Genomic DNA, 14,736 nt, shown 5'->3' with positions numbered 1-14,736 from the left:
CACATACATAGTGCAAATGTTTACCTGTTCAATCCAACAGCACAAAAGTGCTCGTTTGGAACACAGAATTAAATGTTGGATGTTTGTCTCCATCTAGTGTACACTCCGGGTAACACTATTGCAGAAAAGTCAATAAACGGTCACAAAACATGAATAGACACATATATTTGTACATATATATACGTATACATATACACAAACTATAACAAAAAATAAAACAGAGTTAAGTATACTGTTATAGACATTCAAGATTCATATAGTCTGCGTGGAAGTTTTATAATAGATAAAACTGAGATTTGACTTTATGTATGATATTTTCCAATCACCACGAAGAAATGTATAAATACGTTCTTTTAAAACTGAAAAATAGGTGAAAATTAAAATAAACATATATAATTTGAAGAGGGAAATTTCAACATTCAAGCGGAAACCGCGCGGGGCGTGGCTTATCCCTCTGTTCTCCCATTGGTCCGAATCCAGGAAGCGTGGTCGCCTCAGTTTCCGCTGTTATTTGAAACCGTAAACAGCTTGTCCGTCTACAAAATGTCAAACAAGGGATTTATATTGAATAAAAACCAATAAACACTAATCACCAACTCTTAAAGGTAATGTTTATATTCTAACTGGCTCAAACAATGAACGCAAATATACGTTGAACTGCATTTGTATCTGCTCTTGTCTATGATAATATTACAATGCTTTGGAAGCTAGTTGCTGTTTTACGGTTCGGTATAATACGGTATCAATCATAGTAAAACAGTACAGTTATTGTAATTCATTGTACACTATATGTACCTATAGATACGTAAGCTTGTAATATATTAAAGTTGGTTTGATTTCTAACATGTATATCAATAGCACGTGACTGTAGTATATCACATTCATCTTTACACAACTCTGTTTTCTCACAGGGCATCTGGCCAGGATGGATCAGGTGAGCTGTCTCTATCTCCTTCACGTGGAGGTCTTTCCTATTATATCTGTCTGGTATAGTAACCTGACCTGTCACATGTGTCCATCTGCTGTGAGAGATGGAGAGGGTTTAAGTTGATCAACATAAGAACACTAGAGAAGACTCTTGCTCATGGTTCATATGTGATAGTTAACATGGATAGAAACGCTCTGACAGCAGCGTTCCAGTCTAGAGACAGGACATATGTGTTTTTGTGGACCTACAGCCAGTTTCAGGTAGCAGGAATGTGTGGATTTGTATATTCGTGCCCTTTTGGCTTGTGTGATGGAATGTGCATGTGTTTTCGACATGTACGATACATGACACGTGTTTATGCATTTAACACGCTTTCGCAGCAGGAGCAGAAGGAATGGGATGCTGTCAACAGGTTGTTGCAACATCACGGGTTCAAACCTGTGAGCTTTGCTGATCCAACCGAGAACAAGAACCTCGCAGGTACTGCGTGTTTAGGTTAATAAATTCAATTCCGGTTTGATTTATTAATATTTTAAGGATATGATTTGATGCATATGATGATGTTTGTGTGTTGTTTGAAGAGTTGGTTCTGTTGGAGCGCAAGTCCGCGGCTGACATTCGGCTTATGTTTAAAACCATGCTGTCAGATTCAGAACGAAGACAAGGTTTGATTCAAGAACTGATTCAGTCCAACAGCCAGTTAAAGTGAGTTCAGCAACATGACTTATTGATGTTTTTTTACATATTAAACATTTCTACAAATTCTTAATACATTAAAATATAACATGTGGAAAATATTAAGTAGTTACATTTGTACTGCATCAGTTTATTTTTACATTAAAATGTGGAAAAAAATAATATTAAATGAGTCACTAAACTTTCGAACTATATTGTATAATAACATAATGAATAGATTTTGCTTAAAGATAATATCATATTTTATTATATTATATAGTATCGATTGTGCTTTTATAAAAATCATTAAGTTTGTTTATATATATATATATATCATTTATTATATTTTACTTTAAAATCTCATATACATTTTTTTAATTTTAAGACATTAGTTGAGTCATCTCATGGTTTAGAAATGTGTAGTTTTTAAAATTTAGCTTCATTTTTATTGGCATTTCATCATAGACATTCAAATGACTTTTCATATTTCAATGGGTCAGCGTTTGTCTTTTCTCTGGGGATATACCTGAACACATCGCATCTGTCAAGCACACGCTCAATAATGTAAAGCCCTGTGTGCGAAGGATGCTGACCACCTGCTGTAATGTGATAACATGTAGGATGGTCGACTTGTGTTCATGATGGGGGTGATGACATCAGATACAGACTTCTGCTCTTTAAAGCATGACCGATGTGTTCTCTTGACTCTCAATCAATATTCATTTGCATTTGATACTAGTGAGTTAAAACTTCCAAGAAAACCTGGATGGAAACATTTAAAAAATGTTGCCTGGTGAAAAGATGCCACTGCTTGTGCATGTTGTAAATGTTCAGGATTTTTAACTCGCTCATGCTCGTTTTTAGTTCTTGCACTTTAAAATTGCTCCGTCAACTCCTTAAAAAGGGAACTTTTAGAAACTTGCATTAAGCAAAAGTGGTTATGGGTAATAATGGGCCCAAAACGTACTCTTACAGAGAAGAGGTCCAGCAGCATCAGACGCGAGCTGCCCGTCATTCTCAGAGGGCGGCAGAACTCGAGGGCGTCCTGGATGGGGTGAAGGTCAAAGTTCAAGACCTGGAGGACTCGTACATTCATAAAGCATCCCAACAGCACAGCCAGTTCACTCAACTCCAGCAGGAAAAGAAAGATGCAGAGGTATTACTACATGATCTGCTTTTATTAAGTGTTATATAAGGAAAAAGTATAAATTCATATTTTTGCATATATCTTTTATATTGACATGAGGTATAGCTCAGAATATCTGAACTTAATGAGGTTGTTACGGTGTGTTAAAATCACTAGTTCTGTGCCAGTAGTTTTGTAGGAAGTTTCGTAGTTTTGCACAAATCCAGAACTTTTTGGGTAAGAAATAAACAAAAATCAGATATTGAGCAATTACATAAAAATAGTTTTTTACACTGATTCATTCAATGTCAATTGTTGGCCTGTGTGTCTGTCGGCACAGAGACGATGTGACTCTCTGGAGCAGAAACTCTCACAGGAGGAAGATCAAGTATCTCAGCTTCAAAAAAAACTCCAGTACGCTGTGAGAGAAGAAGAGAGACGAGTGGCCCGACAGAACCAGGCCTTCCAACAGATCCACCGCAGATCCATCCGACCCAACTCCACCACAGACCAGCAGTGAGTGACACAGAGCATCATGGGATATGTGTTGATGACAGCATGATCAATAATCACGTTTAATGCTTTTTTTTTCATTTTGTCTCTTGAGGATTTTGGATGTCATTGATGTTTATGAGTCCCAAATACAACAACTGCGTAGTGAGGTTAAGTAAGTTTGCAAAAAGCAAAACCACAAAGATGATTTTCATCCACCTTACTTGCACTACTTGTGTTCTTTTGTGCCGCTAATGCAATTCTCTTGTGTCATTTTGTCTTGCAGAATGTCTAAAAGCGGCTCGGGAGACGCTTTAAATTCCCAGAAGAACAGATCAAGAGTAGAGAAAGACCCCACAGACACACTGTCCAACTACAAGACCATTTTGAAGGTTTCGTTTGTCCTTATTGAAAGTGTCATTGGATGTATGTCTGATGTTTGATGTGTGATCTGGTCTCTGTATGTAACCGTGACTATTTATTTGATGCAGTCGTACCAGGAACAGCTGAAGGAGACCAAAGCTCAGCGTGAAGAACTCAAGAACGAAATTCAGAAGCTTAAAGCGGATCTGGAGTCCAGGTTATTAACGATAAATACATTGAGCTAAAATTAATGTTGTATTGTTGGAATTGTTGCAATTCAGGAAATGATTGAATGGTTTCCTGAATTGGATCATCGCTTTTATTATTAAGTAAACCATATCAGTTTCATTTTTGGGTGTACTGTCCCTTTAAATGTTTCAGACCTACTGCAAAGGAATTAAAGACGTGCAAACAGCAGCTGAGACGAATGGATCGCTTCATCCAACAGAGTAACGTCAAGTAAGACAAGAGTTTGTTTAACGCTGATCATGATCAAACCTGTAAAACAATACAAGATGTGTTCATCTGCATATTTAAAGCTGCCATTATTAACTTTTGCCTCTATATGAACATCTTTGTTTAAAATAAAAAATTGCAGGTTAACAAAAACGTTTGGGTTTCAAGTTAAACTTTTGTTTAATAGGTCATCTGTGAAAACAGAAGATTCTGCGGAGACACGAAACACAGACAACACCAGCATCCAGCACCTGGACGCCTCTACCTGCAAAAGATATCTTATCGTGTGTAGAGCTGCAGTGAATTATGGGTAACACATTGATCTTGTGTTAACGTTTCCTGTCTTTTGTCTGTGTGGTTGTTTTGAATTTCAGGATGTTTGCAGTGAACTGAAGATTCAAGATGTCAGTCGTCTCATTCCTGATGTAAAGGACCGATGCAAAACAGCCGAATCTGCATCGGGACTGCAGAAGGTGAATTTGCCAGAATAAGTTTAGCCACTTTGGTTTTCGTCAAGTGGCTGTCTGATATCATGAGTTTATGTACCTGGCAGATCCTTCGTGACATTACAGGAGTCCTGACCAATCAGAGGGCTCCTCTGGGGTTGCTTAGACAGCAGGGGGAGTTTGAAGTGATCGTTTCCACTTTAGCGGTCTGGAGTCAACAACTAAACGCTTTAAACGTAAATTAAATCCTCATTCACCATTCAGATTAGATTTGCATAAATAATCATAGACGAATATTGTCGTTTTTAAAATAAAAACATGCATACTTAGGAACTCCATCGTGCGCTTTGCATACTGCAAAAGAGGTTGTTGCCATGGCAACCAGGGGCCGGCACAATTGCATCTCAGATTCCATCCGGGTGGAAGATTTGATGCTGATCGTCGACACGCTACTCGACGAAACGACATCAGACGACAAGGTACATCTGCTCATAAGCACTTTGTTTCAACATCATTGTTCGAGCACATAAATTTGATTATGTGCATGATGTTCTGCAGGTTCTGCGGAGTCCTACTAGACACACTCTGGAATCGATGGTCGCTCACTTCCAACAGCTCTTTGACGTCAGCTCCCTGACAGGAATTTATCCTCGAATGAATGAGCTCTACAGCAAGCTGGGCGAGATGAACAACGCCATGAGGAACCTCAGAGATGTGCTGGACTTAGGTATGAATGAATCCTAATTTGTACATTAAAATGTCACGACCTTACATGCTGAAGAATCGTCTTGTGTTAGATGACAGAGCGCCACCTAGCGAGGTTGTGAACAAAGTCGCTGGAATTGTGTCCCAGACTAGCAACAAGGCCTCAAATCATGAACTTTACAAGCTCCTGGAAACCAGTGACATCGACAGGTATGAGAAACTTAATGTATTACATCCTGGTTCTTGTTGATCGTGTTTGCAAACTACTAACTCAAGCTTAAACAAACAGGTCATTGTGCAGTATTTTAATAGAGATATATCTGTTTATTTGGTGTTTCACAGCATCATCATAAAGTTAAAAGAACATGAAGAATTCTTTCCTGCATTTCATTCGTTCATACTTGAGCTTCTGGAAACTTTGGGTGAGGACAAACATTTTATTTACATTTCATTAAGAAAACACTGCTAACCAAACTTGGGAGTTTTATGCAAATCATTTTTTTCAAGCAGTTTGTATGTTTTGCGTTTGTTTAATAAAAAACTAAAAGAAAAGTTGATACAGAAAATATTTTCAGACAAAGATTTTTTTTTTGTCTTTCAGACGTCCAGAATCTAGACAACGTTTTACCAACACTACGATCGCTCAAGTCGACAGTCTGAAACAAGGCTAATGGTTCATAACATTGCGTGGTTTCAGTCCTGATTTTATTCTGTGAGTGTGTAGACAATACTGCAATTGTTCATATTTGATTTTATATTATAAATAAATCACATTCCTGCTGTGTGCCTTTTGTGAATGACATCAAACCATTACAAAAAATCCTCAACAAAGATTTTTGTAACATCACAAGCAGCACGTTCTTAGTCAAAGTTCCCTATATTTAAGTGACAGAAAAAAAAGTACAGTTCATCTCTGAAACTCAAGTTAAAAAACATCAGTTGCCTTCCTCTGAAGCTTTGGAGCGTCCCTGAAGTTTCTCCATGATCAGACTGTTTGAAGGCGCGTTAGTGATGAGAGTCAACACAAACGTCGGCGGCCCATTTAAAATGTGATGTATGAGTGTGCAAGATGCCAGGTCCTCGATGTGAAAACCGGCGTGACGCTGAACGTCGTCCTGCCATACAGTGTCCTGTGTCTGAGCACCAAAAAACTGCAAAAACAATCAAAAAGTTAGACAACCTTTCTGCTTATTAGCATATGTCAGGGTGAATATTATTCATTTGCTCTGTTTGTGATGTTTTGACAGAACTGAAGGTACTTACAGCCTTCCCTGACATTGGATTGATGAAATCTGCCCAGTATCCTCCTCGCCACAGCGTAAAGCAGATTTCTTTAGCACCACTGACAAACTGCAACGAGAAGTCATTTTTAAGCCACACAAGGTCCTCCATTTTCCAAGAACATATATACATTTTTTGTCATACATTAGTAAATCTAATATCTGGGACATTTGAAGAATAAAGCGTTATTTTGTGCCTATTTTCATTTTCGAACGAAACATTAATTAAATAGTTTGTTTTACTGCTTTGTTCATAACAATCATTTGACAGTAATGAAAAACAAACCACAATGTTGGTTTACATCGGAATGAAAAGTGACCGTCTATTTACCAAGATTACCAGCTTTAAAGCACGGTTATTACGGTTTACTAAAACCATAAAAAAATTATGTTAATCGAAATCAAATAAAATACATGCCTAAATATTTTTGAAAATTTGAAATGTTGTTAAAAATGATGTTAAATTGACAAAGAATCAGAATTAAGCAATATTAAATAAAATATCAATATAATCATAACATTTCGCTAAATAATTAAACCAAAATTAACATAAAAAAAGAAATAATAGCCAATAAAATATAAAGAGAATAAACAGACTCCGCTTTTAAGAAACACTATTTTCAGACATAAATGCTGCCAGTCATTTTTGTACATAGTGAGGTGCCAATCAGCTTCCACCCAATAGACTCACGTTATCTAACACTTGTTCCTGCGCTCGCTCTACTTCCTCTGTATCCAGCTTGCAGTTTTTCTGTGTTACCGTGACAACAGTGATGGGACTCATCGGTAGCGATGGGAAGAACAGTTCTAACTCTGTCAAAACAACACAAAAGTTAAAGCAATCTTGACGACGTGAGTGCATTGGGAGTGACATAAATTTCATGCTAAGTTAGCTGCTTCTGTATTTGTAGAATATTTTTCCATGCTTCTATGGTATACTTAAGTAAGCATATTATAAGTTTAAAAGGTGTTTATTGGCAAAAACATAATATACACAAAAAGTCAATATTCACAGTGTTGGGCCTTGATTTTCTTAACCTCTGTTATTGGCTATGGCATGCTTTATATAAGCTTTTGGGACAAATCCTGACTGATGGTGAACTTTTCTTGCCTTAATAGTCACAATTTTTGGGCTTCTGCTTGTCCACTCACTTGGGCTGACCATTGTTTCACTAAATGGGATTGACATCGCATCACTCTGCATAATAATATTTAAACAATGTGAATGAACACGACAACTGCGCGAGCAGAAACTATGCAAAACACACCATTTATGTCACTACCAATACTGTTGGCCACGACTGTTTCCACAAAATATAATACAAGTGTCAAATCTTACCTTTCCTAAGAAGCTCTGGGCAGGATCGCATTAAACATTCTACATCTGCGAACCTAAAATAGTGTTCAGCTTTACTGACCGCCTGTGCCGACAGAGATGCTTCTTTACCCTGCGCAGTTAAGCTCTGTTAGTCATTTCTATAGTAAACAATACAACGCAGTACATTTTCTTTCTTATTGAGGAATTCATTTTGAAAGTTTTTTAAACAGATCTTTACCTGATATTCATTAACAAACTGAGCAAGTATAAACTCATGTCTCTCAGAGCTGGATGTAGCCGACAAGACATCCGGTACAGTCCGGTGGACCGGTCCTGTAAACTGTAAGACCGTACCCTTCAGATGACAATCAAAACCAACGTTGCCTGGCAACTGGAAACGCTGATCTTGAGGTCCGAACGGACCCATCGCCTCATCCGGCCATACTGTTCTAGGACCTGCTGGAGTTCCATAATAAGTTTCTTCTTAAACTTGAACTATTTAAACTTTAATAATTATCAAGCTTTTAATAACTTACTAAACTAGAATAGCTGTAATCGTATAATTTATAATTACTTCTATACTAATAGAATAACATGCAATAATCAACACTTTTGTGGCATCTCCACAAAAAGACAACATAAATATTAATGCACACAAAATTATATTTCCCATAATGCAACCTTGATTTCAAAAGAGAATTATCTTGGCCTCCAAATGACATTCAGAGGATTGAAGAACTGGTGTATAATGTACAGGTTGCATAACACACCTGAGTTTTGAGATGGTATGGCTATAAAGGGCTCATCTGATCCAGATGACCCAGCAGCTGAAAATTCTCTAACTCTCTGAACAAGTGCTCGAACCACAGATGACCGGTTCACCTGCCTGGCCCTCCTGCAGAGCACCTGTACAATTAAACACAGAAGACACAGGGTCAAATAGTAGTTCACAAATGTGAATCAATTGTATGCATAAGCGAAATATTAATTTAAAACTCACACTCGCCATACTGATGAAGACAGGCCCTTTTTACCTTAACCTGTGAAAGCATATGTTTAGGTATGGAAACAACATACAAGTCTTGAACACAGAAGTAATCGTACAGTGCTTTAAAAAAAGTGACGTGTTGAATATGTTCTTAAAAATAAGAGATGCACTGATGTCTAAGAGGAATAAAAACGAGTTAAAACATGTTATGATCAAAACAAGAATAGCAAAAGTTCACAAAAATCACGTGACACTGATATCACTGGCAAGAAAAACATGAAGCTTAATTGTAAATACTTAAATGTGTATTTTAATCAGTTAAAATAAAGTCAAAATAATTTTCAAATAAATGAAATACTTATTTAAGATAGACTAAAAGTATTAAAAAAAATGTAATAAATATATTTCCAATAATTTGATAACAGATTGATACACAACGCATAAAAAAGCAGTTATATGTTAGATTCTTTCTAGATATATTACCGAGATCATTGCAGTTTATAAACAATCAATACTGTTGACAAACAGCTCATATCTAAATTATCGTTACACAACAACACGGTCAGCTGTTATGATCACTTTCACTCCAAGCAAACACAATTAAAGCACAACAGACACGTCACTTTAGCGTCAAATTGTCAGTCACACGCTCGACTGCTATCATATATGTACACTCCACATGTTATACATTATTATTTGGTTATTTTACAATGTTTGTTACCTAAAGGACAGCATGTTCTCACCCATTAGCTCAGCAGAGTCTGTTGATCACGTCCGCACGCTGAGACACGTGACTCGTGCTCTAACAACGGAGCGCCGTAAAGGACAAACTATAAACTTTTTAAAGAAAAATAGGTAAATCTTCATTGTATCTTCCATTTTTTTCTTTTCGTATCTTTCATATATTTTGTTGCTTTATTGTTGTCTTAATGTTATATTTTTCTTTTTGGCGTAAATGTGCATTTCGGTTTGGCGTAAATATCACGGTTATTGCATCATGTTGTGAATAAACGTTTTCCCGTTCATGTTGCTACTTATGTATTGTGCAATAAAATAGTTTTATATGAAGATGCAATTGTAATTAAAAAAAAAAAAAAAAACTATACATTTTAGTAAAAAGTAAACATTTATTTTGTATACATATATTTATAAATATTTTATTATAGCTTGATTTGAAAATAAGACAATTATTTCCCATATTTTTAGTGTTGTAAATACAGTTTTCTTCCCTTACAATTTTCCTCTTAAACATAATTTTTGTTGACCTTCAGAGATGGCTCGCTTGCGTCACGGTGACCTGCGCATGTGTTTGCACATACAATCCAGCAGGTGTCAGCAGAATCCAAACATTTGAGCTGTCAAGTTTGTCATATGCCAGTCAATGACACTTTTATACATTTAACTGTTTAATGTGAGGCCAAAACGTTTTACAGCAGTGCAATATAAAGCGTAAAGTAAAAGAGCAATTTAAGTATATACCAATATATTCTGTTCTGCCTCTATTCAAGAAGTCAAACTGGAAGGCACAATGATAGAAAACACATCCAAACAACAGAAAAGGACAGAAAATATCAAGACTAGAAAAAAGGTCGCAAAAAAAGTGTACACCTGTCATATGAGGATGACGCAGATGCATAGGAAGGTCATACAGAGACTCCCCGATGACTGGGTGAAGGTTTGACTGACACAACCTTAGAACAGGCCAGAGGCGGTCTTCCTCTTTCAGCATACACACATGCAAACATCTGTATCACCAGAAGCCACCATCTGGTGTATTCAGGCTGGATGTGTGGACCAACATGTCAGCAGCTCACTGCGGCGGACGAGTCGCATGGGGAGCACCGCTGCGGGCCGAGCATCTCTCAAGCCTGCAAGGTCAACATGCACGAACGCAAGAGAGCATTCGGTTTTAATTCAATGATATCAAGGCTTGTTATTTCTGAGCTAACATATAAGAGATAAAACAGCGTGGTGCAGAATCTCAATTCTTAACCATTGTCTGCAGTGCCAGAGCGATGAGTTCACATACAAATCGTGATGAAAATCTTAATTACTTGGCATTTGTCTGGGCAGATATTAAATTGTATGACTGTACCTTCGCATCACTTTGGAAACTGCGTCTGAAGGGCGTTTTTGTGCTGTACTGTAGGACATTACATATCGTCGCTGTCCTTCTTAAACCTTGTATGTCCAAATTCACCGTTTTTATAGAGAAATGGAAAAACACTGTACTTTTGAAATGATTGAAAAACATGTTGTCAACGTTGACAAGCACTTTTAAACATTGTGTTGGTTAGGTATGTGCAAAACTAAGCAGCAAACATAAATAGTGGCTAATAATAATAATGATTAATGGCCAAAAATAATAAAATACGGAGATATAAGGTTTCAGAAAGACAGCAGCAATAAAAAAAGGTCCTTCAGAGGTTAGGAAAGACCACACCCACCCAACGTCTCTTCTGTGCTGGTTCATCTGAAACATTAACCCATCCCTACATTGATATGACAATCCAACCAATTCCAAATGCATACTGTCAAGATCCACCCTAATGTTTTTAACGTAAAATGTCCACTTTTTAAGTTCAAGAAACGGGTTTAGAAAGTCCAAATGAGGCTTTATAAATCTGCACCTTATTTTCAAGACGTATAGAGTGATTTCACGGTTTGGATGTATTGGGGCCATTGACGGTCTTTAGACTAATTTCTTGCCAAGGGAATCGAACAGAAATGTGTGACTCAGAAATGGGCCTGTTATGCTGCGCTGTCAAGCCCGGTGCTAAGAATCAGCACATTTCGTGGCCGTTTCGTTTCTCTCTCTGGGGAGAGATGGAGGAGGTCTGTTGGCGGCTCATTAACTTGACTGATTTGATTTTCTGACCCTCAGAGGAACACAAGACTCAGAAACAATCGCATCTGTCATCGTGAACTCACAAGCGCCACCTCACCATTAGCTAGAAACCACCAGTCAACCTTTGCGCCACTTGCGTTTTGCAAATGACATGAAAATCAACTTTCCATTGTGTCATTGGTAAACAGCATAATCGCCATTTCTTTTCGCCCCTTGCAAATACAACTTTAACCACATCGGCTCTTTGAACCGATGCTAACAAGTTTTTTTGAAATTTCTGCCTTCGGCAACACGTGTCCTTCAGTCATGAAAGCTTCAATAGAAAAGGAACATTCCGTATTCTCTTTGTACACTGACTTGTTTAGACCCATGACTGCAGATTCTGGGACTCGTGAGCAGAGCCGGCGCTCCCAATAAGGGAACTAAGCGGCTGCTTAGGGCCTCGCCCCCACTAGGGGGCCCCCAAGAGCACACGAAATGACAGCTTTTTTGTGATATATTCACAGCACACATCCCGTTTCTCACCCAAGGCCGTACCCACAATTTTTTCCATGGTGAGTGTTAAAATTTGTGAAATTAGGCAACATTGAAATATCAAGTGAGTTGGCCAATCAAATTAAAGGAGGCTGGAGTTACTGGCTACAGAGCCGAGCAATGACCAATCAAATCAAAGAAGAGAGACTATCACGTCTTCAGCTGTAAATCAGCATGAGACGCTTCAGTTTTAAAGTTGAAACAGTGCTGTGCAACACAAGACATACATAAGAAAGTGACTAAAAACGTTCAATATTTGACAGCTGAAATGTTGAACAACCGACAGTAATACAAACAACAAAATACTGATTTAGATGGAAAAATGTCATTTATAATTATCTGACAATTCAGCGTTTTATTTGGGATATGGTTAAGAATAATTGTGTGCATAGTGTAAATTAATGTAATCAAGTGTTATCAAGTAAATACACAAAATAAAAAAGTTTCAATCATCCTCAAGGGCTTTGTGTGGCTTTAAAAGGGTGCTTATAGGTTGTGGTTGAAATAAAATTGCAAATAATTAAATGCATTGAACATGAAACCTTTGTATGATTGGTCCCTGTATGTTCTCTGCTCAAAATTTAAAGCGACAGTTCACCTAAAATTCAAAGTACTTAAATTATCAAATGTTGACCATCACTATACACTTGTAATGTAAGGTTTATGTGGTTTTTTTTGCTTTATACCACCTGGTCCCTTCGTGAGGGTGAAATGCAACCATGTTTAGCTGGGACGCCTGGCTGGAATGCTATATGTTCTTAGAGTCGATCTTTAAGACTTCCTTTTAAAGCACAACAAATAATGTGATGACATACTGCTTTAAAAACACAACTTAAAAAAACTGTAAAGTGATTCTGTCAGCGGTGAATCCTTTTCTCTACCACTTATCAAAATAAGCAAACAAATAAAGAAATATTATATTATATTTAATGATAAACTGAGCCCTATTATCTCTTAGCAAACATTTTGCATATATTTTGAGATAGTATTTCTCAATCAGAGGGCTGGAGCCCACTAAGCCCCTCAACAAATGTCTAGGGTTGCCAGATCTGTGCAAAATCCAGCCCATGACCATATCAAAACTAGCCGAAAAACTAGCATATGTCACTTCCATATCTTAAATACATATCACAAGTCATGTGATACACATACAATTTCTAAACCTTGGATGTACAAATTCGCTGTTTTTCAGGAAATGTTTTTTTTTATTATTTAAAAAGTAAAGTTGAAAAACACTTTCTAATACATTTAATGGGTTAGATATTTGCAAAACCCAGTGACAAACTTCAAGGGTGATCAAAAATAATGATTTAAGTCATCATGATATTTTTCAGTCAATGATATGCATAATAAAAAAAAAAATTAAATCACTGTATCATAGAAATTACAAGCACACTCTATTTTTATGAATGACTTTATCTTACCTTAAGATTGACCGCTGGTGAACAAAGTCTCTCCATCTTTAACCTGTGGAATGAAAAACAATTCGCTAAGTAAGTAGGCTAAAACTACCGGAGATCAGTGGACCTGGCAACCCCTGCCACAACGTGACTAAAAATGAGACTAAACAAGCATTATAATGGGCTAAATAGCCTTTTTTTGTACATATAATTTTAACAAATATACTGTACATCAGAATGGAATGTTACTGGTCAAAAATTATTAGAGACGAAAGGGATGTTGTAGTCTTGAAATCAAAAAGGTTGAGATCCACTGACCTAAGATGGTTCTGGATGGTTACCAAAGTGTTGCTATGCAGTTGCTAGGGCGTTTCCAAGGAGCAATCATCCGATTTCTGGTAAAAGCTCTCCTCAACACACCAGATGGGAGTCTGTAGAACAAAAGGTTTCAACCCAAATTTCAAATTTGTGGTTAGAGGTTTTGTTTAAAGTGAATAAAATGCACACAGCACTGTTCTCAGTAGTCGGGGACTTTTTGCTTTCTGTAGAAAACGCTGCTGCCAGTTCAATTTGGGCAGAGCAGAGGGTGGCAGCTCCAGGGGTTGTCGGTTCAGCAGGGGACCCAGAAGAGCCCTCTCTGGCCTGGGGGACACCCTCCTATCATCTCTCACTGGCTTTGTTCTTTCCCCTGCTTTAATTATGAAGCAAAGAAGAGAGGATTTCATTTGAATAGTCTAAACAGCGTGGAACTGAATGGATATACAGTATGAGAGAGGGCTTAAGAGAGAGAGAGAGAAGTTTGAAAGAATGTAGTTTGCATAAGATGATGACTAACAGACTTAATTCATTCGTAAGTTTTTTATATTGTAAATATTGATGTAAATCATATCTAATGTAGTCAAATGAATGAAAAACTGAGCCCTTTTAGCTCTGAGCTTAAATTTCACATCTATTTTGCGACAGTGTTTCTCAATCAGTGGGCATGAGCCCAAAAAGGAACCTCAACAAACCTCCTCGGTTGCCAGATCTGCGCAAAAAAACAGGCCATGACCTGTCAAAACTAGCTGAAAAACTAGCATATGTCACTTCCGTACCAAAAATATGGCATTTTTATAGTCATTGCTGATCATAGCTATAGCCATAAATCATAATATATAACTTAGTTATATTTTGCTAT

At 37.3% G+C, this 14,736-nt stretch overlaps 2 protein-coding genes across 4 annotated transcripts; one reads left to right on the top strand and one right to left on the bottom strand.

Annotated features, from left to right (window-relative positions):
- Window positions 1–482: 482 nt before the first annotated feature.
- On the top strand, window positions 483–5,975 carry cep70 (centrosomal protein 70). The gene is given in 19 exon segments (XM_056759595.1): window positions 483–605; window positions 912–934; window positions 1,309–1,408; window positions 1,510–1,633; window positions 2,579–2,759; window positions 3,070–3,245; window positions 3,337–3,396; window positions 3,508–3,613; window positions 3,713–3,801; window positions 3,966–4,043; window positions 4,228–4,324; window positions 4,415–4,513; window positions 4,594–4,722; window positions 4,817–4,882; window positions 4,885–4,965; window positions 5,045–5,213; window positions 5,284–5,401; window positions 5,534–5,613; window positions 5,793–5,975. Coding segments are annotated over 18 exon segments (1,821 nt in total). The 5' UTR covers window positions 483–605; window positions 912–925; the 3' UTR covers window positions 5,852–5,975.
- Window positions 5,615–9,577, bottom strand: mmadhca (metabolism of cobalamin associated Da). 3 transcript variants are annotated; one of them, XM_056759596.1, is made up of 8 exons: window positions 9,521–9,577; window positions 8,790–8,829; window positions 8,560–8,695; window positions 8,028–8,248; window positions 7,811–7,919; window positions 7,163–7,284; window positions 6,455–6,541; window positions 5,615–6,342 (listed from the first exon to the last, which is right to left on the bottom strand). In XM_056759596.1, exons 2-8 carry the CDS (start codon window positions 8,796–8,798, stop codon window positions 6,127–6,129), a joined length of 900 nt encoding a protein of 299 aa, XP_056615574.1. In that variant the 5' UTR covers window positions 8,799–8,829; window positions 9,521–9,577; the 3' UTR covers window positions 5,615–6,126. The 3 variants fall into 3 exon arrangements, with proteins under 3 accessions (XP_056615574.1, XP_056615576.1, XP_056615575.1); XM_056759598.1 differs by having other exon boundaries at window positions 8,028–8,245; XM_056759597.1 differs by having other exon boundaries at window positions 9,499–9,572.
- Between the last annotated feature and the right edge of the window lie 5,159 nt (window positions 9,578–14,736).

This window comes from Triplophysa dalaica, chromosome 10 (assembly GCF_015846415.1).
Source record: "Triplophysa dalaica isolate WHDGS20190420 chromosome 10, ASM1584641v1, whole genome shotgun sequence".
NCBI classification, from domain to species: domain Eukaryota; kingdom Metazoa; phylum Chordata; class Actinopteri; order Cypriniformes; family Nemacheilidae; genus Triplophysa; species Triplophysa dalaica.
This window is presented reverse-complemented; position numbering and strand designations above follow the sequence as displayed.

Excerpts from the sequence above, each read along its gene's own strand:
- mmadhca (XM_056759596.1), bottom strand. Across the intron at positions 7,920-8,027 it reads AGTTTGTTAATGAATATCAG|GGTAAAGAAGCATCTCTGTC; the intron begins GTAAAGATCTGT and ends TTAACTGCGCAG. Across the intron at positions 6,343-6,454 it reads ATCCAATGTCAGGGAAGGCT|TTTTTTGGTGCTCAGACACA; the intron begins GTAAGTACCTTC and ends TTGTTTTTGCAG.